The sequence below is a fragment of the Tenebrio molitor genome, chromosome 5 (genome assembly GCF_963966145.1).
Source record: "Tenebrio molitor chromosome 5, icTenMoli1.1, whole genome shotgun sequence".
Lineage (NCBI taxonomy): Eukaryota > Metazoa > Arthropoda > Insecta > Coleoptera > Tenebrionidae > Tenebrio > Tenebrio molitor.
This window is the reverse complement of record NC_091050.1, coordinates 15849461-15874026: the sequence shown is the minus strand read 5'-3', so window position 1 is coordinate 15874026 and position 24566 is coordinate 15849461. Positions and strand designations below refer to the sequence as shown.

Genomic DNA, 24566 nt, shown 5'->3' with positions numbered 1-24566 from the left:
CAACAGCCGAACGATGTGCACAAATTGTTGTATAGTTTGTCCAGTGAGAGATTGGTTGACATAAAAATCACTAAATTCTACGCAGAGAAAGTAGTACCTAGCGCGGGTAAAATTTGAAATATATCCTTCAAGCAGTAACATTTTGTGCCCTGAAATTATGCTCTAATTAATGAAGTACCTTAACGAATAAGAGATAAAATGAATGAAAATAAAAACCTCAACCAACAAGATCGTTTATATATCAATTTTATATCAATGCGAAATCAAACGACTTAATTTTGCTGGTCGTGAAATGTCTACGAAATTGTTGTGTTCAAAATAGCGGAAGATCAGTTCGTGAAGCAAAATAATATGGGGAACTTCTCAGGGGGCCAGGAGTTAAAATAAAACAATTCCTTGGGTTGAAGGACGCCTGTATTTAATTTTTCAAATAAATAAAATCAAATACGTTCTTGTTTTCACCTGCAGTAACTGGTTAATTTCAAATTAAATTTCTAACTTACACAAAATTATGGACAGTGCTGCTCGAGTATCCTTAAGACATAATACGTAGGTAATATAAACATAAAACAAAAATGGACAACGAGATCGTCAAGGTTAATTTAAATTAAATCCTGAGACTTCCTGCAGACGTTTGTCTGAATGACCGACTATCGTGCGCCAGTCCGAATTCAATTTGTCTTATTAAAATATATTTTAGAATATTAACTTTACTTATTGAATAAACATCAGAAGAACCTGTGGCGATATAAGGCTGAAAATTTAAAAAAGAAATATCTCATTGAAAAAAAAACTAGCTTTACAGTACACAACCCTTGTCTTACTGCTCTGCACCATATCATTGAGTACAAGATGAACTTCTTGCTTAATATTGCAATGCAAGTCTGCTGTAACTCTTCTGGGACGCTGCCTCGTCAATTTTCTTGATGATGTTTTAGTTGGACCACCTTTACACTTTGACACTGTGTTTTTGTTAACTCCTAAGCATCTCGCAGTGACCTGTAAGAAAAATACTTTTAACCCTTGACTAATCTGACCTAATCAATGATGATGTCAATAAAATTATGATAGGTATAACACTATTTTGTGTTATAAAGGTATAAAAAGCAACCTCCAGTGGATTTTCAGTTGTAAGTTTTTCATTTATGAAAAATGAATAAGCACTTGCATCATCTTCTGGGCTGCTGGGTTGCCAGCTACAGTCAAACAGCTTCGGGTTGCCTACAAAACAGTTTTAAAGCAATATAATTAAATTAAAAATATTATCTTCATACCTTTGCATCAGTCTAGATATTGTTCGTGATATCACTAAAGGGATTCATGTTTATAAATAGAAATGTCACTTAAAAAAGGCACTCGAAGGTAAACAATAGGGAACTTATAGAGCAGAATCAAACTAAAACAACAAACTAACTAATTTTAAAAACTTAGAAAGTTTACACACCACAAAAAAAAATTGTTAAACAAGAAATAACGAACAAAACACACATTACTCGGAGGTTAACAATACAGAACTTAGTCAATGCAAACCAACAAACTAACTTATCCCAGATAATTAAGAAGTTTTAAACACAACAAAATACCTCACTTGAAGACGAAAGAGCAAATAAACCACACACGGTGTTGACGATTCAAAATGACAGCGGCAACGACAACAGCTGAAATTTGACAATTTGCTGTGACAGCATAAATTGGCGTAGGATTACAATGCCCGCGAAATTATTTCAAAGGTACCACCACAATAATTTATTTTATTAAATTTTTTTGTATTGTATTCTAGTGCATTTTGTAGTGTTGGGTTACAAGCCTACAATTTAAACTCTCCCAATCTCTCGCTGGACGGAGTTTACTAGTCGAAGACGGTATTAATCAACAAGATATTGCAAATGGTCTTGATCTGCACCAGTCAACGGTACTATTCCGGACCCGGAATCTTGGCCATAACTGACATTTAACTCACAAATATGTGTGAACTGGCCTTTATTGAATATAACCCAACTTTTGACCCGGTAATGCCATTTCCTTGCTTTTTTGATGTCAGAATAAAAACTTCAAAGTGATTTTTAATAATTGTCATTTATTAATGACGCTAATGATTGGTTTACATCATTTTTTTTAGAAATGTCAAAAAAATGTTGGCCAAAATTCCGTGTCCGGAATAGTACCTTGAAAACGGGGTAGATTCCTTAAAAATGTTAATTAATAAATGTACCTTAAAAACAGGACAAAAAAAACAGGTGCGTTTGAAAAACAGGGTAGATCCTTAAAAAAATTTACTTTTAAAATAGGTACAGTTGCGGCCGTTGAAAACTCAGACACTTTGACAACGCCAAACTTTTAGCTTTGTAAATGGTATTGAAAGTGACGTTTCTCACCATGTCACTCAAACATTATCCACATTAATTTCTCTCGCAATGGCTCTTATACTCACACCGTTCCTCAGTCAAACACATTTTTGCAAATCAGATAATTGCGGCATTTCAAAAGTTACGCGCGATTCTGACCTAATATGTCAAATACTGACACTGATTTTATAATCCTTGATAAAAATCCTGTTTACGCTAATCAAATGTTGGAATTTATACAAAGTGTTTAAATCTTTCCTGTCTGAGATTTCAACGGCCGCAACTGTACTTATAACAAAAATTATCAAAACGTGAATAGCAAACGATTACAACTTACATCTGTTTATTTTTTAACACTGAACGATCATCTTGCTATTTTTGATTTTGACATCTGACGACATCCCTGGACACGCCCACATGGTGCGACTCGTATAGAACCGGTTAAATATTCGAAAGTAAAATAACAAGACCAAATTTTTAATCGGATACATTTTTCAATTTTACGAAAATTTTTTGCTTTGACAATTTTATGAATTCAATTTGGACATTTTTATTTTGGTTAAGGCCGAGAGCTTTAGCTCGAGGGTTTAACTTTTGAATCAAAATGCCCAAATATCAACGAGTAAAATTGTCTAATGCAAAAATGTTTAAGTAAAATTGTGAAATTTATCACATATTGTATCCCAAGTCAGACGACCAATTATTATCAAATAAGAGCACGAGACGAAGTCGAGGGCTTTAATTTGATATTAATTGGTCTTCTGACCGAATAATTTATGGATGTTTGAGTTCATTAGCAAAAAAATTTCCGATATTAAAATTTTCCACGAGGGGTATACGGCTGATTATTTCCTGAATAGAATGAAACCAAACGCATTATTTCCAATCCTTTTTATTCAAAATAATAAAAAAAAAATCAGGTACCGACATTTTTTATCAGATTATTGCACATGTGCATTATAGAGAAATTTTATCGGGTTATTTTTTGTTTTCTCGTTTTGATTGGTCAATATTTGTCACGCAATTGGTTGCTAAACACAGAAGGAAATAATCAGATATAAATTTTAATTACAATTGCAATTTTAATCACTTTTGACAGATGACAGAGTAGCAGAACCTTTTAATCGCGATAAACATTTTTGATTGGATGAAAGCAAGCGATCTAATTGGCTGAACACGTACGTTTGGTAATAATTTCGTTACGTCGCTTTTTTAGAGAGTTTTTTAATAGAGATAATTTAATTATTAAATATTTCGTGTAATTGATAATTGTAATTGATCAAGAAACGTCAGTTTTAAAGCAACAGTGAACTGTGTCAACCTAAAAAACAACTTTTCGATTTCGGCAAAGTTTACAGACGTTTACTGTAATTGTAAGCAATAATTGTCCCAGAATAAGCGGTAAAATGGGTTTTACCATTGGAGAGAAAGCATTTCTATTAGAATAGGGTGAATAGGCAACCAATAAAACGACTGTGCATAGCAATTATAATTCTGCGTACGATCAAAGTAAGACAAACGTTCCGATAAAACATAAAATCCACTCTTGATTTGTTTTCTTTTTGATCACTTTGTAGATACATGAGATAGATAAAATTAGATTTGATTACCAGTGTTTTGTTTTCGGTGTCAAACATTTTGTTTTTTGGCCATTTCTAAATTCTATACGAGGAAGATGAACGGAGTAAACTTGCAACCTAATAACAAGATAAAGATTTTGGTAAATGTCAGAATGTGTTGTTGCGGAATGGGAATATTATTTTGTAAGATTGGATTCGTGTGGAAGTAAACTTATTAAAAGTGTCAACAGAATTTGCGTCTAATTACTTCACATCCTCTCTCGTAAACGACGTAACATTTAACGAGCTAACAGTTGTACGGAATAAACCCCCGCGTTCCATATTCAGCGTCATCCCGCAAATGGAATGCAAATGCCGATGCATGTGAATTGGTAAATTTAAGCACCCCTTCGCTTCCACCTGCATCCCCGATTTGACAAGAGAATCACGTTGATCGGCTCGAACAAGCCGCCACAAAAAGAGAAGCAAAAAGTCGGGAGGGGGCGGCGAACGACGCCGCATTACGGCTCAGGTAAATGGTTAATGAGTGCGCCCAACTTAAGAACGTTCAAAGTTCTGGTGCGACTCTGAAAGCCGGCACGAAACTCCGGATTATAGAGGTAATTCAAAAGCGATCTAGTTTCGAAATTCTGCAGATAGAAGATGGAGTTTTGCGCGACGCTCGAGGAAGTCATGTTGATTAGCGCCTTTCGGCTAGTTTATCGCCGAACAAGGACCCAGTCGGAGGAAAAAGTGGGCGCGAGGAGGTCGAGAGATAAGATAAGCGAATTAATCGCGACGGCTGTCGTAAAATCGGGATTTAATCGGCGAACTCCCCCAAGATAATTAATAACCGAAATGGTCTGTGAACTCCACACTTTGAATAGAGCCCGGGCAATTGCTACAGGATTAGTTAATTAGTCTCGGGGAGAAACTCCATATTATATCGCGAAACAATAGAGAATCGTGTCCTTTGAGAATTCTGCTGCACCAGATTCCGTTACGAATTCTCATTACCTAATTGCGGCAGCGCGTGCTAAAAAGTCCAGGCGAGAAACTAATCAAAATGCAGAATTATGGAGATCGTCAGGACGTCATCCTTGATCATTTTTCCTCCCGAAGGAAACGAAACTAGACCGGAAAGTTTTCGTTTACTCTCAGACGCCGGTCGAGTCTTTGGTGAATCATTAATTTGTTGCTCGGTTCGTTTCGTTTTAAAATCGTGATCGATCAACTATCCAGATTTAAAGCGGAAAAAGGTTTACGTGAAAAATCGTTCCCATTACTCCGTTACAAATTTCGTTGGTTTTTAATTTTTCGCTGTTGAATAGCTATTTATGCACCAAGGGTGTTACAACGATGATTACGCCCGGAGAACGATGAATCCAGCTCGAGGGCTTTAGCCCGAGAGATGGATATCGTTCGATGGGCGTAATCATTCGGTGACGCCGTGGTGCATACAAGATTTTATTTTTCACCATACGTGTTCTTAAAAAAAGTAAAATAAAAATTGGCATCTCTGCAATTATGAATTGATGGGGGCATTATGAATTCATTACGCCCGCTTATTCTTATTACGCCCGCTTATTCTTATTACGCCCTGTTTTATTCTCCGGTTGTTATGGACATGTTTACGTATTTCGTATCCTAGGAGTTATCATGCAATTATACTAAAGTGAAAAATAAAATTATTAATTATCCTGTTCTAAAGCAGAGCTAAGTCGAGATTTATTTTTTGAATGGAATACCAATTTGAAGCGAGAAGCTAACTTTATTTTAAAAATTAAGTAAATCTGAGAAGACGTCTATTAGACAATTTTAATTCATCCTTGATTCATTTTTTTTTCACTGTCGTAACGAGTGGCTAAAAATAAAAGTGGTCGAGAGCCCTACGGAAAAAATGCGAATCGAGGACGCAGGTGCTTCATACCATCATACATTTTAGCCAAGTGACAAATCTTGAATTTGTGTCAAAACATGTCAAAGCTGAACATAACCTCACTAAACGAATAGAGAACGAAACAAGAAGTACTTTATGGTATTTTATCAGAAAAGGTGTTGGTGTCTTCATGAAACATTCACGAAGGGAAGTTTTTGGTTCATTTTCCGCTACTTTTTCTTCTTGTTGTGCTTCCAGTCTGCCGAAACAGTTTCACAATCCGATCTGAACACTCGTGAAATCATCGAGGGCTTGTGGAAACTAGAGCTGTGCTGAACTTCTTGCGAACAATGTTGCACCGAATGAGACAACTCATCACTCATCGTTGACCTTATGACCGTGTTGCGAAAATATCTCTCTGTCGTAAACGTTTTTTGCTCAGTAGAATAACCCGTTTTACTTTTGAAAAAACTGTTTCTAATTAAAAATACAACACACGATAAATAACAATGACATCTGACGCTTTATGACACGTGCTGAAACAAAATTTTTGTCAAAGGAGTCTTGACCAAAAATTGAAATATGCGATATTGATTGAATATTATTCTTGTCAGTACCAACATAAAGTCCATTCAAAAATCAAAAAAACACCAACGTCGCATTTTCCTTGATAATTACTATCGGCAACGCTGTCTAGTGTAAAATTTGGTGAGACTTGTAATTTTGAGGTTAAATGTTTATTAAGTGTTATGTTTTTCTGGGCATGTTTAAGTAAAAATAAAAGAATCAATAAATAAAAGAAACGTGCTGCTAATAAAACAATATGAACGAAATCGAAGCAATTGAATTTTATTTTGAACCAAATAAATGTCATATAGATTATAGTTACAAACATAGTATAAAAAAATATCTACCTAGGGTTTTTTAAATTTTACCAACCTAAAGCAACAGGTGGTGGTTTTTTGATTTTTGAATGGATTTTACCTAAAGTGCAACTGAATTTCTGCGTGATTATTTTTCACCATTTTGGAATTACATACTTACTTCCCTCCGCCACTGTTTAAAACTTCCCCCACTCCCGTCTGCCCTCAAGAAATTACAAATGATAACTTTTTGCCACTGTTCCTTACCCTTCGATACTTTAAGAAGTTTATCACTACTTATCTGATGTTACCGCGACAGTAACGAGTGTCCTTGGTTTGTTCAAAGTTACTCTTTCGGGAATATTACCTCGTTTAGCTGTAAAGTTTCGTCCGTTTAAAGTTTGCGATTATTTGCCAAACCTCCACTTTGAGTTTTTTTGTAGACATCAAAGGACCTCTAATAAACAAACGCAAACTTCTTAAATTTAACTTAAAAACGAGAACGCTCTCGACCGGAGATCTCACAAGAGGGAATACTTATTCACAAATTAAAACCACTTTATCTGGAGTTTTTCATTGTGGGATTTTTTCGTAAACCTTCTAAACAGCGAATTTAAATTCGATATTCTTTTACATTCTCGTCAGAGCTGTCAGAAAGGACGACTCCCGGAAATGGTGGATGCGCCGGGAATTGCAAATTTTAAAAATATCCGCATTAAATTAAATATGTGAAATGATGTATGTCTGATGTGCTAGGAGGTATCTATAAGATATTGACATGATGCAGAAAAAGTTACTGCATTTCAAAACAAAACAAATGTTTATTTATAACAGATTTGGCTCGTGGGTGCTGTGGAACTACCCTTATCCGTTCCATTTCTTTTGAATAGCCGATAGATGTTCGCCAATCCATTAATTTTCCCCTGTGCGAATTCATCCCGAACTAAATCGCTTATAATTCAGGAGTTTTAAAAACGCCGAACCTCTCCCCGCAACCAAAACAATCCAAGAAACGCAATCTGAAATATGGCCCTATTATTTCATCCACCACGAGCATACATCACGCTCTGCTCGTTCTATTTTCCCCTAATTAACTTTTCAACCTCCGCAGAAAAAGAGGGCAAGCGGTGGCGCCACACTGCCGCGACGATAAAAAAATCAAAAACCGCAATTAAAAACACACGATTCTTACGCCGCCCTAATTAGTTTAGAAAAGCGGAAAAGTGCGGTTTGTGCGCGAGGACAAAGGGTGCCCACCTCGAGCAGGCTCTTTTCAGATGATCCGTATCTCCATAATGCAACAGCACAACGATCCATGATTTAGCTCTTGACCCGTTTATTACACTCCCTGCTTCTGACGTACTTACAACCAACGGCATAAACAAAATAATTCAAGAGGTGGTTCCAGAATTGTGCTTTTGGCGGTTTTATTTTCACGGGTTTGAGTTATTTTGTGTGGCGGTGCTGGGCCACTGGACTGATTTATTAATTCGTCGGTAAAAAACGGATTTATTCCGGACGCGCGCGATCCGGCAATAATCAACCTCGTCATTACCTGGGGCTGGGGGGCCCTCAGATAAAAACGGACCGAAGGTTTCTCGGCAGGGATTGCTCGTGCTGTCGCAATCATTAGAGATTCTTTGTAGACAAGAATCCAACAATTGTCATTCTTTGATAACACCTTTTCAATTAAAAATGCTTACATTTATTTTTATTATTTCACTTATCAAGTGTACCTATACTATCATGCATGATGGTGTGATTACTGAGTTGCCTAAATATAGGGAGCTTTTAAATAATTTATTTTAACTCGTTAAAACCAAAACAAAACACTACAACAAAAAATTACAAAATAGTAGTTTATTTGACGAGTTTGTGTGTAAATTGGGTCTTTTTTTGGCACGAGTGCCAAACGAACGAGTTGAATACAACGTTTTTTTGTTCGACGAGCCCCTTAAGGGCTCCAAATCGCTTAAAACCTTTAAAACTAGCTTGACGTTTCGTTTTGACAAGTTGTGACATTTACCAAAATCCGTTCACATAGGAGAAAATTCTCAAATTCTGACAGTGTCGAACAAAAAATATATAAATTTATAAAAAGTAATACTTAAATCAACGATTGCTGGCCCTTATTGTCTGTCATGTCAGTTTTCACCTTTATATGGGTGTTCATTTAATATTCTGGTAGCATTAGGTACCTATGAAAATATTTTGTTTTTGCTAAGGCATGCCGTCGTTTGAACTTCCGGTTAGTAAAATTAGTGTGGAACTGTCATATTTTGACATTTGTCCATTTGCGTTCTCAGAGAGGTTTATTGTTTGCTGGTGTTCATGTTAGAGCAGAATAGTATATTATGCACCGAGGGAGTGAAGTGGATGATTTTTACCCGAGGTGCAATTTGTGCCCGAGGGCGTAGCCCGAGGGTTCTACAAAGCATTGAGGATAAAAATCATTCACTCCCGAGGTCCATATACTATTTTTTGCACGACTCACCGATTTTAATAGAAAAAAGCCCAAAAATTTGTAAATTATCACTAACTGTCAAGCTAAATTGAAGTGTCATGTTGACAGTTAAAAATAATTTTTAACCTTTCGGCTTTTTTCAATTAAAATTTTTTAATCGTGCAAATAATAGTATCTGCACCTCGGGAATGCATGATTGTTACCGTCGTTGCTTTGTAGGACCCTCGGACTTCGCCTTCGGGCTACCAACTGCACCTCGAGTGAAAAAAAAATTAATTCGAAATAAATATGTACCATAAAAGGTTGAATAGGCTATGGTTTTTTGCCCAAGGGGAAAAAAGATGACTAAAAGCTTGAGTTGGCTACGGTTTTTTGCCCAAGGGGTGTAAAGTTGCTCATTATATGTATACAGGTCGTGCAAAAAACGTTTTTTATTGAAAGTTATTTTCGCAATAGTTTGAAAGTGAATGGTTCATGGTTCTACTCCGTACAAAACTGCTTAGAAGAGTTTATTGCCGAATTTCTCAATGTTATTGTTGACCGGAAAACCTTCGAGGACAACCTGAGCAAGTGTGTAGAGTTGTTTCGTGAAACTGGAGGCGTTTACCAAAGAAAAACCACAGGACAGCCGCTAAAATGCACTGCTGCAGGCTGCAGTTATTGAAACTGCAAGAGAAATAATGCAAAATGCATTATTATTTTACTTTGTACGTGAATTGTAATTGTGTTACTTGTTTATCATACATAATTCGTGTCATGCTGTTATTTTATAGTGAGGTTATGTCATATTTTAACGCTGCGACATCCGTTTTTCAAAATAAAAGATATCCATAGGTGATGCTACCAGAATATTAAATGAACACCCATTATTAACTTTTGCTCATAACCTCAATAAAGAGAAAGTGTCATTATTAATCTTATTCGCCAAGCTACTTGGATTGCTAACTTATTTCGAATTAAACAAAATATCAAGTTCTAGGGGTTTCGTGTATTTTGGGTTGCATCTAACGAAATTTTCATCGGAAGTCTCTCGTGAATAATCCTGTACATAGCAAAAAAAAAAACAAAACAAATACATTGTTCTCAATGAAGACTGTTATGTCCCAGACACTTCCTTGCTCGTCTCGACTTATTTAAAAAAATCTTCTGCAACATTGTTTGATCCTGTTCAATGACAACAAGGTGTGATTCCTTCGTGTTGCTCTTCTCACTCATAGAATATTTGTTTAAACATTTAATCTTTCAAATCCCAAAAAAATGCAAAATCCAGTGGTGTCAGATGAGGAGATCGCGGTGCTAAAAAGTACTTTTTGTACTCATAGCCTTGAAAGCAACGTTTCCAACATCTAACGCTCGCTCCGAAACGAGTGCTTCCCGATCGACTCGAATGTAAAAATAGCAAAAAACACTGGCCCTTTGAGGCATTCAAAAAAAAATCTGTCTTGATAATGATAAAATTTAGTTCATAAAATACAACTTCCCTGGGTTTTCCTCCATTAAAAAATTACGGAAAGATTTATAATCGTTGAAAATTGTTCCTACAAAATTCACAAATTATTGCAAAAATTGAAATATCAAGTGAAGTAATTGTTTCCAATAACCAAAGATCACTGCCTACTTGGTTTTATATTCGTTTATGTTTAATGTATTAAAACAAAAAAATTTAATTTAATTTTCGTACAAAAAATATTGTACGAACCACTTGCGTGAAGACATCTTCCGTTCATTCGCGCATTAATTAAAGGCACTCGCTCCTTCGTCGCTCGTGCTTTAAAAAATGCGCTCATGCGGGAACATCGTCTTCCCGCACTTGGTTCGTAAATAACTATTTGATTGTTGAGACACCGTTGTTGAAGATGTTTCTGAGTTGTGCTCAAGTCGTTCCTTTAATTGCTCAACAACATCCTCAAATTATTATCGAAACCGTCCAGTAGATTTTCCTTTATTTACACTTCCAGTCGGAACAAAACTGTTGATTACCTCTCTAATGTGAATCTTGCATGCAAGACGATTCTTGCATTTGAAAATTGGAAGGTATTGCATAAGGTATCGATTGATGCAAGCCGACACCGAATAACTTCACTCATCATTGCTGAATGTTCCATTTCAACAATTGGACATTATAGTAAATGTACGAGTATCTCGTTCCAGGGAATAAACCGTTTTTACTGTTACTAAAGCAAGAGAGCGTTTATGTTTAGATGCAAATTAAAGTTTTACTTCTTGCTGTATTAATTAGTATCGTTCAGGCTGCGGCCGCGAAAAAGATTCTTTTGCTACCTACACTGAATACGAACAAACAATGACGAACTGTCAAACGTCAAATTTACATGTTAACACACAAATCGAAAGGCGGCAAATCTATACCTAACCTACACAGGATTGTTATAAATGTTTCTTATATCGTAGTTGGCGGTGATTTATGATACATGTGTGGATTTGCCGCCTCTTCGGGATTTGTCAAATGGACATTTGACAGTTCACACTTTTCATTTCGTAGGTTTTATCATTTTTCCAAATGTCAATTAAGGTGTTCTGAGTCAGTCAAGGCAGCAAAAGAGGATTTTTTCTTTGAAAACAATACATTTATTTCTGTATTACGTTCTTGTTTTTAATCAATTGGATTAATTAATTACGTTGTCTTGACGTCCCTTGTTTTTAGACAACCAAGTAATTAAACCAATTTACTTACGCTTTGCATTGTAGGTGGCAAATTTCACAGCCAACTGTGATATTACGCACATTATGATGATAACCCCCACGAAGGTTATTTTGTAATTAATTTACATTTGTTTATTTCATCTTCTTGGTCTTATTATCATAAATAAACTTCGTGTTTATACATTTTTTTAGACAAAAACTTGACGTCCGTGGGGAGCCTTAGCCCGGCTCTGCCTCCCGGCAGCATTCCCGTCACGCCGCCTCCTTATTGGCCCACTGAACGTACGATGAATTTGTGGCTCAATTCAATTTATCGAATTTTCCCGCCTCGAGAAAACGTCCGATTTCTTTACAATTTTCGCCGTTTTCCCCACGCACCGCTCCCTCATTCGCATCTGTGTCCACATTCAAATCAATGGTAATGTTCCAGTTCTGGGCGGCGTACGTCCCCTGCGACTCCCAATACAAGGATGCGGTCCAGTTGACATTAGAGCAAATCGACGTGATCAGAAGATTCACCGATTTGTACCATCCCAGGCTGACTTTGTGCACATCTTCCGAAGGTAATGACCCCGACGAATGCGCTTCCAGTGGCGCAGCCCTAGGACAAGCGAAAATCCCTACGAATTTTTAATTTGTATTTCGACGGTTTTCGCCGCCCCCGCGCGGTTTCTGCAACCGCGAATCCCGATGAGGTTTCGCGTTTTACGGAAAGTACGCCGCGGCCCAACACTAAAGACTAAATAAGAAGCTCTTAACGAAAAGCGACAGTCGGGAGATTTTCATTACGCCGCCCCAGGTTCGCAAATCCAACTTTAATCCAGATAAGATTTTCACGCTTCCCATCTCGCCGCCCACACGCCGAGTATCTAAAAAGAAAAAACACGGCGGGCAGGCCGCGACTCGCGACGTCACCAAAAAAGATGAAGAATTCCAAGTGACGATTGACGGATGGGGGGGAGGCGCCGGTGCGTGAAAGTGCACGTTCGAACCGATAATGGCGGCGAGATTCGGACAATTAATCCGGGAGATTGTCAAAACGGCGCGTCGTTCAAGATGGCCGCGGCTCCGCCATAAATAACCGGTGAGAAATGGCCCGGAAGTTCCGCGAGCACGCCACTGCATAATAACAGATATATTTCTTGGTTTATTAAATGGAGGGTCTCTCATCTTTTTTCCTCTTGATCATCCCCGGATCCGACCGGTCCAATTTCCAGGTCCGGACCGGAAGAGGGCCGCCATTTCGGGTCGCCTCTTGTAAAATTGTCTATCGTTTTCAGATATCAAGTCGGCGTACAAACGACACCAGCTCTGTTCGCTGATCGGGGTCGAGGGTGGACACTCTCTGGCGGGAAGCTTGGCCGTCCTCCGCACTCTCTACCACGTCGGAGTCAGATATCTCACGCTCACCTCCACCTGCAACACGCCATGGTAAGGACGACGGATCCAGTTTTGTTAGATTAAAAAAGTTGACGCGATTAAAAATCGACTTTGACGAAAATAGAGTTTAATTAAAGGGAAGACGGGAAGCCTCAAGCAGGAAGGTTTGTCGGGGCATGCGGAAATTAATTTATTGGGGATGTTAAGGGGTGCGCTACAAGCTACAAGTAACAATAAGCGAACAAAGAAAAACCCTCTAGGTACCGTGTCCTGTAAGTTCAATTCAATTTGTTTTTGGGGGGGAGTTTTACTAAAGCTCATTGTGTAAAGAACTGTACGCTTAGTACAGTTGTTTTTTCACTTTCGTGAATTCTTTAACCATATGATCTTCAATTCACCAAAACTAATTTAATAAAGACCATTCTGTAAAGAATTGTACCTTTGTGTTTGTACAATTTATTCAAAGGTAATTGGGCTGTTTCAGATGTGGGTTTTTGCGTAGAGAACTGTACCTTTAGTTTTTTTTATTTCATGTGTTCCGTATATGTACTAAATATACCGGCTGTCCCTGCGAAAATTTCTGATGCGTTTAAAGTTACAAAAAAACTTAGGATCAGCATATACAGCGTGTCTTAAAATTATCGTATTCCGAGTTCGGGGCTTAGTAGGGGACATCCTGTTGACCAAGTAAAAATGTTTAAAAAAAAATTGCTGTCACTTTGAAAAAAAATATCAAAGTTATCAATATTTGTTCAAAAGTACCTGATTAATATTCTAGCTATGTTGTACAACGTGATCAAGAATGACTGAATCTGTTGGTAATAATGAAATTTTGAATGATTTTGGTACCACTGCAATCTAAACGCATTTCCGGTTGTCAACTTTGACAGAGTTGACAGGCGAATTTGACGTTTACCATCAAAGAGTCATTTTTGTAATAGCATAAACATACCCGACAAAACCTATTTTTTTTTTAATGTCGTGTCAAGTTAAAACATCCGGTCAGTGCCAATTACGAAACAGAAAAACACCAATATTTTCATTTGTTTCATTGCCAACAGACTCAGTCATTGTTGATCACGCTGTACTTCCCTTTTGAACAAAAAGTGGAAAAATAAAAATTTTATTTTTTCGAGATAAAGCTATTTTTTCAAGAAATGTCTTTTCATTTATATTTTAATATTTTACATAATCATCCTCACCATATTTCAATTTATATTTTTTATTTGAAGAAAACATGATGAAAAGTTTGAACCTTCAGACCCATATATCTTTGTAAAGACCCCCTCTATATTTCTTATTTTATTTTTTCGAGATTCCTGAGATTTTTCCCAACAAAACCCCCGACTTGGAATACGTTAATTTTGCGACACCCTATAGTTTAATTTAGTATTGTTGACGTCACTACTGTGCCCCCAGCCACCCCCAGTTCAAAATTTTAAATGACACCCTACATTTTTAATTCTACGTGTGGGTTATTGTGTAAAGAACTGTACCTTTCATATTTTATTAACTTCAAGAATTTCTGGATTAGATCGAGTACAATAATAATAATTGTTTCATGATTGGCTGAGCTATTTTATTAAGAAACTTCGTGTCTCGCTTTGTGTAAAGAACTGTACGTTTAGTGTTTTTTTTTGTTTTTTATTTTTGCATTCTTTGTCGATAAGATAAACAGTTCGTTCTTAACTGCACTGAGCAATTTTTTAATGAAAGTTATTTTGTATTTTTGTTCTTTCGTGGATTGTTCGCCCATATTTAATAAAAAATTTAGTAAAAAGTATTGTGTAAAGAAGTTCACTTCTTGCAGTTGAGTTTCAACTGTACCGTTCTTTCAGGAATAGGTCAAGTTATTTTAGGTACGGATCTGGGGGTAAAGAACTGTACTTTTATTTTTTTTCATTTCATGAATCACGGTCATGGAGATTTATTGTACAAAAACTGCACTCTTTCGTGTTGTTTTTTTTTACGTCCCTGGATTCTTCGGCCATAAAGTGTGCTTATAATTTTTTTCGGAGTCATCCGTTACGGTTACACCGCAGCGGTTCCTCTTTCGAAGCATCCTAATCGATAATCTGGGATATTAAGATAAATCGCACCGATCGGAACGATCCACGTAATCGTCGTTATGAAATCGTGTCGAAAAACGACTCACCTTGAAGCACCCCTACCCCTTGGGCGCACCCACCCCCGACAATAAGAAGCTCGCCTTCTAATTGATATTTGAGTAACTATCTGTACCAACCCCGACGGCGCAATATCCCCGTCCAAAATAAATTAGTTTTTGCCAGCTTCCAACTTGGAGTAAGGGTTAATAGATTAAGCCCGCCCCTTGCCGAAATTAGGGTTAATATGTTTCACAAAGTGCGAAGACAAAACGGTTCCGGATGTTCGCTCTTGAATTTATTTCTTTTCGTTTTTGAAACACTTTCCCGCACGAGAGTGGTCTGCGGCGGTGAATTCTCGGTGCGCCTTTAACGACTCGTTTTTGAGGGGCGGTTTGTGTGTGTTGCAGGGCCGACTGTTCGCACGCCGACCTGCCCGGGAAAAAACCGGAACACAACGGACTCACCGGCTTCGGGAAGGTAAGTGGAGGAGGCGGCGACTGCGGCCCGGACTAATCCAGGCGTTAAATTTTTAATTGGCCTCCGCTCGGGGGAAAAACGCTAACGAAAGCGAATTTCGAGCGAACGGGGCCAGATTGGAAACGCGAAAAGTGTGCCAGGTCAAGGTCGGCCGGGAACCGAGACGATTCTTCTTCGGTTTTCGGTCCGGGGGTGTCGAGAGCCTGTTGCAGTTGCAAATCCGGCCCGGCGTCCGACAACCCCTCGAGCTCGTCCGTTTTCTCACAGTGCGCCCTCTCCAATCGTCTCCGTTTCCTCCCACGTCGGGGATTTCGGGCATTGTACAAGAAATTTTCAGCTTTGTCGATTGGCCGTCACAAAGCCGGTCTGTTTGGTTGACAGGGTTAATCCTGCCTCGTCTTTAATAAATGTCCCTCGCATACGAACCGATCCCCGACCGTATCCTACAAAAGGAAGAAAGTGGAAACGTCCATTCATCGGACGATAATTCGCTTTGCTCGCCGACATAATCCAATCGAATAATTCGATTCGTTCGTTAACATCGTTCCCCTCATTAAAGTGGCCACTCGACGAATACAAAAACCGAATTGATTCGGATTATCGCCACCAGCTGACGAATCTGATAAAATCCACCATCTTTTTTCGACTTTCCAGGTTTTTTCCCGATCCAGGATTAATTAATTAAACATTGACAGGAGACTTGTTCGGAACTGCTGATGTGGCGCTGCTGCGGCGTTCCCGCCACCGGATTATAATTAAATGCAAAACCGCTAATTGCAGCGGTGCATTTACCACATCCCACGGGAAAATCGTTCGACAAAAAGCACCTCCACAACGATGGCATGCGACAGCTTTCAGCCAAAAATAAATGCAATCGGGTGTGAAATACGAAAGTCACGTCTGACTTGATTCGTACAGCTCCAAACTGTCATATTATCAGTCAGATTCGTTTAGTTCCTGTCAAGTGTCTTGACTGTCTGTAATTGTGCGACTCAATCAGCGATTTGACTGTCGTTTTGCTTGTCCGACTGGAGGAGTTTGTTTTTTTGTCGTGTTGTAATTTTTTTGTTGCGATTTAGAATGGTCCTGTGGACCGGGTCCGGCCCTGGGGCCCGCCTGGTGTGCTAATTAAATTTGGAGGAATTTATTAGGGCCCGCCCGGACCACTCCGGGTGTCCATTGTGCGCCTCTTCCAATTTTAATCAGGCTAATTCGGTGTTTTAGAGCGTCGTAAAGGAAATGAACCGTCTGGGCATGATAGTGGACTTATCGCATGTCTCCGTGCGGACAATGTGGGACGCCTTGGAGGTCTCAAAGGCTCCGGTGATATTTAGCCACTCGTCGGCTCACGCACTGTGCAACTCCACCCGGAACGTCCCGGACGCCACCCTCAGGAAACTCGCCCTGAACAAAGGAGTGGTCATGGTCAACTTCTACACGCAGTTTCTCACCTGCAAGGACGTCGCGACGGTGGCGGATGCCGTCGGTAAGGATGGACGGACGCACCGCCGCCAGCTCCCAAGTACTAATTGTGTTTTTTTCGCAGCCCACATAAATCACATCCGGGAGGTGGCCGGCGTCGACAATGTGGGTCTGGGGGCCGGCTACGACGGGATTAACTAGTGAGTATCCGTCCCGGGGGCGGTTTTTGCCCGTCTTTCTTTCCTCCGGGGGCGGGTGGAGATGATGGATTCGTCCGATTAAACACGTGTACCTCCGTTTAACAGTTGACAAATATCACGCGCAGTTGCGTCCAATGCCATTAATTACAGGACAAAGTGTCCACTTAACCGGGATCGATTTATCAAATTTATGGCCCGATAACGCACAGTTTTTAATTAAGTGTGAATATCGCGCTCGATTGTGCTCAAAACTTTCCAGTGAAAGCCTAAAGGGTGGGCTTTCATCTGTCAAAAACTCTAATCGCCGCTTTCAATTGTGAAGAAGTGGACCTGTCTAAAAATCAGACGCACGCCGCCCGGGGGTTGTTGCGCCCGTTCACCAGTGGAGGCGGCGCTTCGCCGCGTCGACATGGTCGGTCGGTTGCGACCGTCAACACCAACAAAACCCGTAAATTAAGCGAATGCAATGAACGGTGCAACGGTGGTGCAACCGAATTTGAGGTTAGATCGGGTCCGTTCGTCGCACAAAAGTCTGCGATCGATCTGACAGTACAGCGGGGTACTCCCCATTAAAAAAATAACGGAATTGACCCGAAATAGTCAAAAAATTCGATTAAATTCAGCCGTAAAATGTCAGAGACGTCAAGGTCACTCGCGTCACTGCCACATCGGCGAGACAAGATCCGACGAGCAGGAATCGTTTTTCAAAGTTCATTCAAAAACTAGAATTTCAACGCAACTTTTACCGTTTTTGATAACAATAAACTAATATTTAGACGACTGCAATAAAGAATTCGGCTCGGTTTAAATGCCGTAGAGGAATAGAGAATTTTCCGCCCTTATTCCTTCCGCGCCGCTGACAAAACCGATGGGCATCGATTGAGAAAAATCGCACGATTGAATTTCCTGTTAGTGTTGCAGAAGATGGAAAAAATGAGATATGATGCGGCGATAGCCTTTGTGTTGTCACTTTTCCGCCTTCTCATTTGTCAGTAAACCACGTTTCGGCACTCTTTGTCGTATTGTTGGTTGCATACCCGCCACAATCGCACCCAATCAAAATGCTTCAACAGCGTCACGTGATTACTCTCCACCAATCGGACGAATCGCGTCTCGCACCTTCATTGGAACCTGGAAAGTTTCCAGTTGAGTCGTAACGTTACGTTATCAGAGGCAAATTGGTACACTTGCGAATGCCTGGAGTTTAGTAAAAAATGAATTTGCAGCGTTCCCCAGGGACTGGAGGACGTCTCGTCGTACCCCACCTTGTTCGCCGAGCTGATCGGCACCGGCAAGTGGAGCGTGGAGGATCTGAAGAAGCTGGCGGGGCTGAATTTCCTGCGAGTGTTGCAGGATGTGGAGAAAACACGGGACGAGTTCAAGAAGGCGAACATACCGCCGTACGAAGACGTGTTGCAGCCGAAGCCGAGGAGTAACTGCAGCTCACAGGATTGATTCACGCGTTGGGTTGTTGTCGCGGTCGAAGGGACTCGTGATAATTAATAAATTAATAAAATCTGGTGCTAAAATGACACACGTATAAAGAGATGGTCGAGTAGAGGACTTGTACATTCATTTTGTAGGATTAGATCAGGTGGTCGAATCAAATACGGGACCGCTTCGTCACCGTTATACTATTAGTTCTTTGTATTATAAATAACAAACGTTGTTTTCGTAGAATAGTCTGAGGAAATTATTAATAATACGTTAAGGAGATCTTGGTGGAAAAAATTTCGCTTCGAGGTTAGTTTGTAGATGAAGTAACACGCGGGGCGTCCCCGAACAACCGGGGACGTCCCGACCTTCACATGTAAGCTTAAGTTTGTGATACCTACGATGAACCTTTTGTAAATCATTGTAAATTTCAGATATTTTTGTGTACATCAATCGTGAAATCGACTTTGTTTGGAGACCTTATGTGTTCATAAATGTACTAATCCAATACAACCAATGACTGATAGGTTATCCTAAATCTTACCGTTATTATAAATTACCACTAGATAGAATTTAAACAATGAAATTAAATGAAACACTGCTATGCATGAGGGAAACGGAATTTACATCGTACATTTATAAATGCTGTTACACACACTAATGGTATTCATAAATGTAAACTAATACTCTACTGATTTTAGCAATAATTTCTATAAACTTGATAGAAATTGTAGAAACGCGGACATTTCATTCAAACTAATACGAATGTGTCTCATAAATGCTTGTAATGGATATTCGTTGACATTCTTGAAGATTTTTATTACGTCTTGAGAAATTGTGAAATAAATAGGACCAATTTCTTACTGTTTATAACTGTTTTATGTGTACATAAAGAAACATCGCTAATATTATTATCTAACATATCATAGAAATAGGGCCGTTATTCTTATTACAGCAATATAAAGAAATATGTGTTTATTTATTATTGCCTTTATGTTTCCTGTGTTGTTTGTGTACCAATAAATTTTTATAACTGCTTTCAACGACTCAATTACTTCATCACGCCGACCTTCGCTGTCCAACTTAGAATGTCCCGCTATTCCTAATTTGAAAAACTGCTCAAAAGTGAAACAAATTTGAGTCCGGGGGACTCGTTTAAATTTATTTAAACTTACAGTCGGTTGCAAAAAAATCGAGAACCTACATCATAAATATCAAGAGCACTGAATTTGCCTGTTTTTAAGAGTCCGTCACAGATGTAAATCAGGCTTTTCTGATTTTTAATGGCATGCTTTTTCAAATAGGTTATGTTATGGAAAAAGAAATGAAAAGTTTTGACATTTTGCTTGTCTCGGTATCAAAATTGACAACAAAAAGGATGAACTAAACTATAGAAATTTTTATGTACTCGATTTTTTTGCAACCGACTGTATTTTTATTTAAATCGCTTCAGAGCCAAAATTTTGGTCTTTGACAGACACGTGGTTCCGGAGTGGCTGTGACGTCACTACTAGAATTTTCCAAACGTCACGAAATGTCAACTAACTGAACGAACGCATTTTAACAATAATTTTAACACGAATTGATGATGTATCGCTACTATTCAAAATTACGCACGGCTCTGTGTCACAGTTATAAATGCAACAGACAGTACAGCGTGTCGCAGCTGGAGAAAGTCGTAGCCGGTAAGATTGCGCAATTTGAGGTTATGTCACTTTATTTGTGTGCCTTTTGTAGAGAAAACTTACAGCATCAAGGATGAGGTTATCGTCGGCAGGCCTCTCTACATGGACGCACAGTCGACCACGTCTCTCGTATGTCTCCATCATCAGATAACACGGCTTGATTTCAGTTTTGTAGGACCCGAGAGTCTTGGACGCGATGCTCCCGTATCTCACGTCATATTATGGCAATCCACACTCGCGAACGCACGCCTACGGTTGGGAATCGGAGGCGGCGGTTGAAAAAGCACGCGCGCAGATAGCTAACATCATAGGGGCAGATCCCAAAGAAATTATTTTCACATCAGGCGCCACCGAGAGCAATAACATTGCCGTGAAAGGGGTAGCGAGATTTTACGGGTCCAAGAAGAAACACGTCGTGACGACGCAAACTGTGAGTGAACAATTTACCGCTGCAATGTGCAATTGATTTTTTTAGGAGCACAAGTGCGTGCTGGATTCCTGCAGGGCTTTGGAGGCTGAAGGTTTCAAAATTACATATTTGCCTGTCGGCACCAATGGAATCATCTCATTGGAAGACTTGGACAAGGTCATCACACCAGAAACTTCCCTGGTCTCTATAATGACAGTCAACAATGAGATTGGAGTCAAACAACCAATTGCTGACATTGGAGCGCTTTGTAAGAAGAAAAAGGTGTTTTTTCACACGGACGCCGCCCAAGCGGTCGGGAAAATTCCCATCGACGTCAACGCCATGAACATCGATCTGATGTCCATCAGCGGACACAAGGTCTATGGTCCTAAAGGTAAAACTTCAACGAGTTGGCAACAACGTGTGATGCATTTCTTGACAGGAGTTGGAGTTTTGTACTTGAGGCGGCGTCCCAGAGTCCGCGTGGAACCCATCCAGAGCGGCGGCGGCCAAGAACGAGGGATCAGGAGCGGCACCGTCCCCACCCACTTGGCTGTTGGAATGGGCGAAGCATGCGCCATCTGCGAGAGAGAGATGGCGTACGACCACGCCTGGATGGAGAAACTGAGCCAGAGGCTGATGTCGCAGATTTTTGGCTCCTTGACTCACGTGATCAGGAACGGTGATCCCGTGCACACGTATCCCGGTTGTATCAACCTTTCTTTTGCCTTTGTGGAAGGTATTCAACAGGAAAGTGATTTTTGCTTAGTGACTCTGTTGATTTAGGGGAATCACTGCTGATGGCCTTGAAAGATGTAGCGCTCTCGAGCGGATCGGCTTGCACTTCCGCCTCTTTGGAGCCGTCTTACGTGCTAAGAGCGATCGGGGCTGACGAGGACTTGGCACATAGCTCTATAAGGTATTTCGATTAAACATTTTTAGGTTATGTCGACACAAGCGACATCTGCTGTGAATACGCGATGGCGTTTTCTTGCAGGTTCGGATTTGGCAGGTTTACGACGATGGAAGAGGTGGACTACACTGCGAAAAGGTGCATCCAGCATGTGGAACGACTGCGAGAAATGAGCCCCTTGTGGGAGATGGTGCAAGAAGGCGTCGATATAAAGAGTATTCAGTGGTCGCAACACTAATTATACTCATTATATAAGTAAGTTAAAAGTACTGTAATTTCGTCAACAATAAATTTATTTTATCACAATCATCATACAAAATGGCATTCTTCGTAAAAATTACTGGTTCCAAAAGCTGGGTCCTGTCTGACGTGAAAGTTGACAATGTAGTTGGCGTTGGTTCGTTGCACCGAAATGGCAAAGGGATCAGTCGGGTGAAAGGTGAACGCGACAAGTCTGCGCGCCGAAGGGTACATCAGTTTGATGCCTCCGGCGAAAATTTGAAATTTCAAAAAACCAGAATCTCGCCCGTAAAACCTAAAAGTTAAAAAACCATTAGTCCGGATCTGGTTCCTCCACTCTTGTCAAATGTCAAATATATCAGTGTGTCAAACATTACAAAACTGCTCGATTAGATTTGATCGATCAGATCTAATAAGGACGATATTAAACAGCAATAATTAACAAATTAAGAGAAATGGTAAATGTGCAAATAAATAATTTGTTTAGAATAATTAGTTGGCGGCGAAGTGTGCTACTATCAAAAACGTCAAACCGGTTTAGTTCAGTCGTTTCAAACTCGCGACGACAACCGCACTCGTTTTCGTTATTAAACAGTGATGTGAAATGAATTGGAACAACGAAAGCTCTGTGCGGGTGACCCTAATAAAGAAGTTAACTGTGAGTGCAGCGGCCAGTGCTGTCATTACTTGTAACGACAAGGGTGAGTCGAATTTCTATGAACCTGTTGCGCCTCCATCGCGGAAGCCATTTTACCTGATCGGGTACTCGCCGCACGTTTTCGGTCTTTCCATCACAGAAACCCATTTGTCGTCGTAACTGAACAGCGACAGATCTAAATAAGGCGAACTGCTGTAAGATTGGGCACTTATTGGTAATTGAGCTAAGAGTCGTTTCGTGGCTTCGGTTTCGCCCCCGTACTTCGCACTGACTATCGTCTGCTTGAACCTGAAACAACCATCTCAATCTCGTCCTCGTCGCTTTCCCTTCGAATTACCTCTGCTGCAGTATTCTCGCGTAGATGTTATTGGAGGGGCTGCACGTGAACTGTGTTTCGCAGTTGACGCTGGCGTTCCGGAACGAGTCGCAGAAATTCTCGAACAGATCCAGTAGGTCTGTCGAGGTGTTTTCGTAAATCGCCAAGATCTTGCTTTCCTTCATGTTGTAGACGACGAAGAAGGACGGTTGGGTGTTGGCGTCGGTACACTTAAGCGTGACCACGTCTTCGCTGGCGTACTTGATCAACAAGTGGTTCTCGTCGAGCAGTTGCATTTTCCACAATTTGAGCGCGTTGTAGTTGCTGAAGTGGTGGAAAAACTTGCGGACTTCCAAGGGACTTTTGTCCCTCCTGCTGATGGCGACTGCGCGTCTATAAAGAAAAGTCAACAGGCGATGCTTCAACGAGTTTATACTGACGTCTCTGAAGGCCCTCTCGTTCGGGTAGGCCAGATCGTAAAAGTACAAGTCGTCCTCGAAGCAAAACCGGCCGATGGTCCGAACGTTCACGAACATGCCGTCCAAGATCTGATAGATGTGGATCACCTGGTGCTGCACCGACAGCACCGCCAAGATGTCTTTGTACAAGTAGAGACCTTGATTGTGCGACAGGAAGATCTTGTCGACTTTGAACTGCCTCGTATCGCATAGTTTTCCCAGGTGCAAGTCGACCAAGTGGAGCGTGTAGTTCTCGAGAGGCGACCTCGGGTTCGGCGTCACAGATTCGTTATTCGTGTAGATTTCGTAAAAGTGGGGTCTTATTTCTTCGGGGATGAAAGCCGCGGATCCTATTATCACGTATCTGCCGTCGTCGCTGAAGAGGCTGCACTCCCTGTTCAGCTCTTCGGTGCCTTGAGTCACGTGGACCACGTATTTCAACTAAAACAACCGGATTACAAACAACTCCAACGCGGGAACCTTTCGCCACCTTGAATATCCTGTCGAATATTTTGCTGCTGATTTCGGCGCGTTTCTCCGCGTTGTCGCAGTTTTCGGTGCTGTTGAACAAGTCGGCGGCGGCCGCGGGCCCCCTGTAGGTGTACACCTCCAAACCCGTCTGATCCGAAGAGAAGGCGATGAAGTATTTGCCGTCGGGGCTAAATTTACGCAGGAAACAAGGGGGTTTCTCCACGTTTATCACAGTGAAATTGGGAAAGATGCTTTGGTAGAAGTGTCTAGCCGTGTGGAAGTGCGTGCCGGGTCTTCTGTAGGAAAACGTCTCGCGGTTTTTCAGGCGAACCACTATGTTCTGGGGGGCGATTTTCTTACGTTTGAAGATACAATCGGACCTGCAGCTGTCCGGTGAGTCAGTCACCTTCATCTTGATTTGTAGGTTATGTTGTGACAGAGCTGTCGTCCGTCAAAAATCAGCTGACATGATGCTAAAACCTGACCTGACACAAGAATGAATTGGCAACACTGATTTCGAATCTTAAAAAATGTCCTTTTTATTAATTGCCCAAAAAATAAAATAGACTTTGTTTTAGCGGTCAAAATCGAAAAAATGCGTTTCATTCAATTATATCACAAACA

At 40.3% G+C, this 24566-nt stretch overlaps 3 protein-coding genes and 1 long non-coding RNA gene across 8 annotated transcripts in view; 2 read left to right on the top strand and 2 right to left on the bottom strand.

Moving 5' to 3' along the window:
* LOC138130632 (dipeptidase 1-like) overlaps nucleotides 1-19835 on the top strand; it is a 155330-nt gene extending 135495 nt beyond the window's left edge. For 3 of the 4 annotated variants that reach the window (XM_069047233.1, XM_069047232.1, XM_069047231.1), the window contains exons 6-11: nucleotides 12202-12334; nucleotides 13052-13202; nucleotides 15667-15736; nucleotides 16961-17222; nucleotides 17283-17358; nucleotides 18585-19835. In XM_069047233.1, coding sequence (XP_068903334.1) covers nucleotides 12202-12334; nucleotides 13052-13202; nucleotides 15667-15736; nucleotides 16961-17222; nucleotides 17283-17358; nucleotides 18585-18813 — 921 coding nt within the window. In that variant the 3' untranslated portion in view covers nucleotides 18814-19835. The remainder of the gene's footprint in view (nucleotides 1-12201; nucleotides 12335-13051; nucleotides 13203-15666; nucleotides 15737-16960; nucleotides 17223-17282; nucleotides 17359-18584) is intronic. The other variant, XR_011159614.1, reaches the window with a different exon arrangement.
* On the bottom strand, nucleotides 397-5226 carry LOC138130658 (uncharacterized). 2 transcript variants are annotated; one of them, XR_011159617.1, is made up of 3 exons: nucleotides 1275-3923; nucleotides 1112-1221; nucleotides 397-999 (listed from the first exon to the last, which is right to left on the bottom strand). It is a non-coding gene; the product is annotated as an uncharacterized lncRNA (long non-coding RNA). The 2 variants fall into 2 exon arrangements; XR_011159616.1 differs by having other exon boundaries at nucleotides 397-1221; nucleotides 1275-5226.
* Nucleotides 19836-20283: 448 nt separating the features above from the next.
* Nucleotides 20284-22105, top strand: Nfs1 (Nfs1 cysteine desulfurase). Its single transcript, XM_069047246.1, has 7 exons — nucleotides 20284-20477; nucleotides 20530-20606; nucleotides 20653-20907; nucleotides 20953-21280; nucleotides 21329-21625; nucleotides 21673-21805; nucleotides 21884-22105. The coding sequence occupies exons 1-7, from the start codon at nucleotides 20378-20380 to the stop codon at nucleotides 22035-22037; spliced, it is 1344 nt and encodes a 447-aa protein (XP_068903347.1). The 5' UTR covers nucleotides 20284-20377; the 3' UTR covers nucleotides 22038-22105.
* On the bottom strand, nucleotides 22075-24369 carry abo (de-etiolated protein 1 abo). The gene is made up of 4 exons (XM_069047242.1): nucleotides 23962-24369; nucleotides 23035-23912; nucleotides 22794-22985; nucleotides 22075-22334 (listed from the first exon to the last, which is right to left on the bottom strand). The coding sequence occupies exons 1-4, from the start codon at nucleotides 24352-24354 to the stop codon at nucleotides 22109-22111; spliced, it is 1689 nt and encodes a 562-aa protein (XP_068903343.1). The 5' UTR covers nucleotides 24355-24369; the 3' UTR covers nucleotides 22075-22108.
* Between the last annotated feature and the right edge of the window lie 197 nt (nucleotides 24370-24566).

What these genes read in the sequence shown, in the direction of transcription:
- Nfs1 (XM_069047246.1), top strand. Translation starts at nt 20,378, where the DNA reads ATGATGTATCGCTACTATTCAAAATTACGCACGGCTCTGTGTCACAGT. An exon ending in ACGTCGTGACGACGCAAACT is followed by an intron (nt 20,908 to 20,952) that starts GTGAGTGAACAA and finishes TGATTTTTTTAG; the next exon opens with GAGCACAAGTGCGTGCTGGA. An exon ending in CAAGGTCTATGGTCCTAAAG is followed by an intron (nt 21,281 to 21,328) that starts GTAAAACTTCAA and finishes ATTTCTTGACAG; the next exon opens with GAGTTGGAGTTTTGTACTTG.
- abo (XM_069047242.1), bottom strand. Translation starts at nt 24,354, where the DNA reads ATGAAGGTGACTGACTCACCGGACAGCTGCAGGTCCGATTGTATCTTC. An exon ending in GCGAGAATACTGCAGCAGAG is followed by an intron (nt 22,986 to 23,034) that starts GTAATTCGAAGG and finishes TGGTTGTTTCAG; the next exon opens with GTTCAAGCAGACGATAGTCA. An exon ending in TGCGGCGAGTACCCGATCAG is followed by an intron (nt 22,335 to 22,793) that starts GTAAAATGGCTT and finishes TTTAACTTTTAG; the next exon opens with GTTTTACGGGCGAGATTCTG.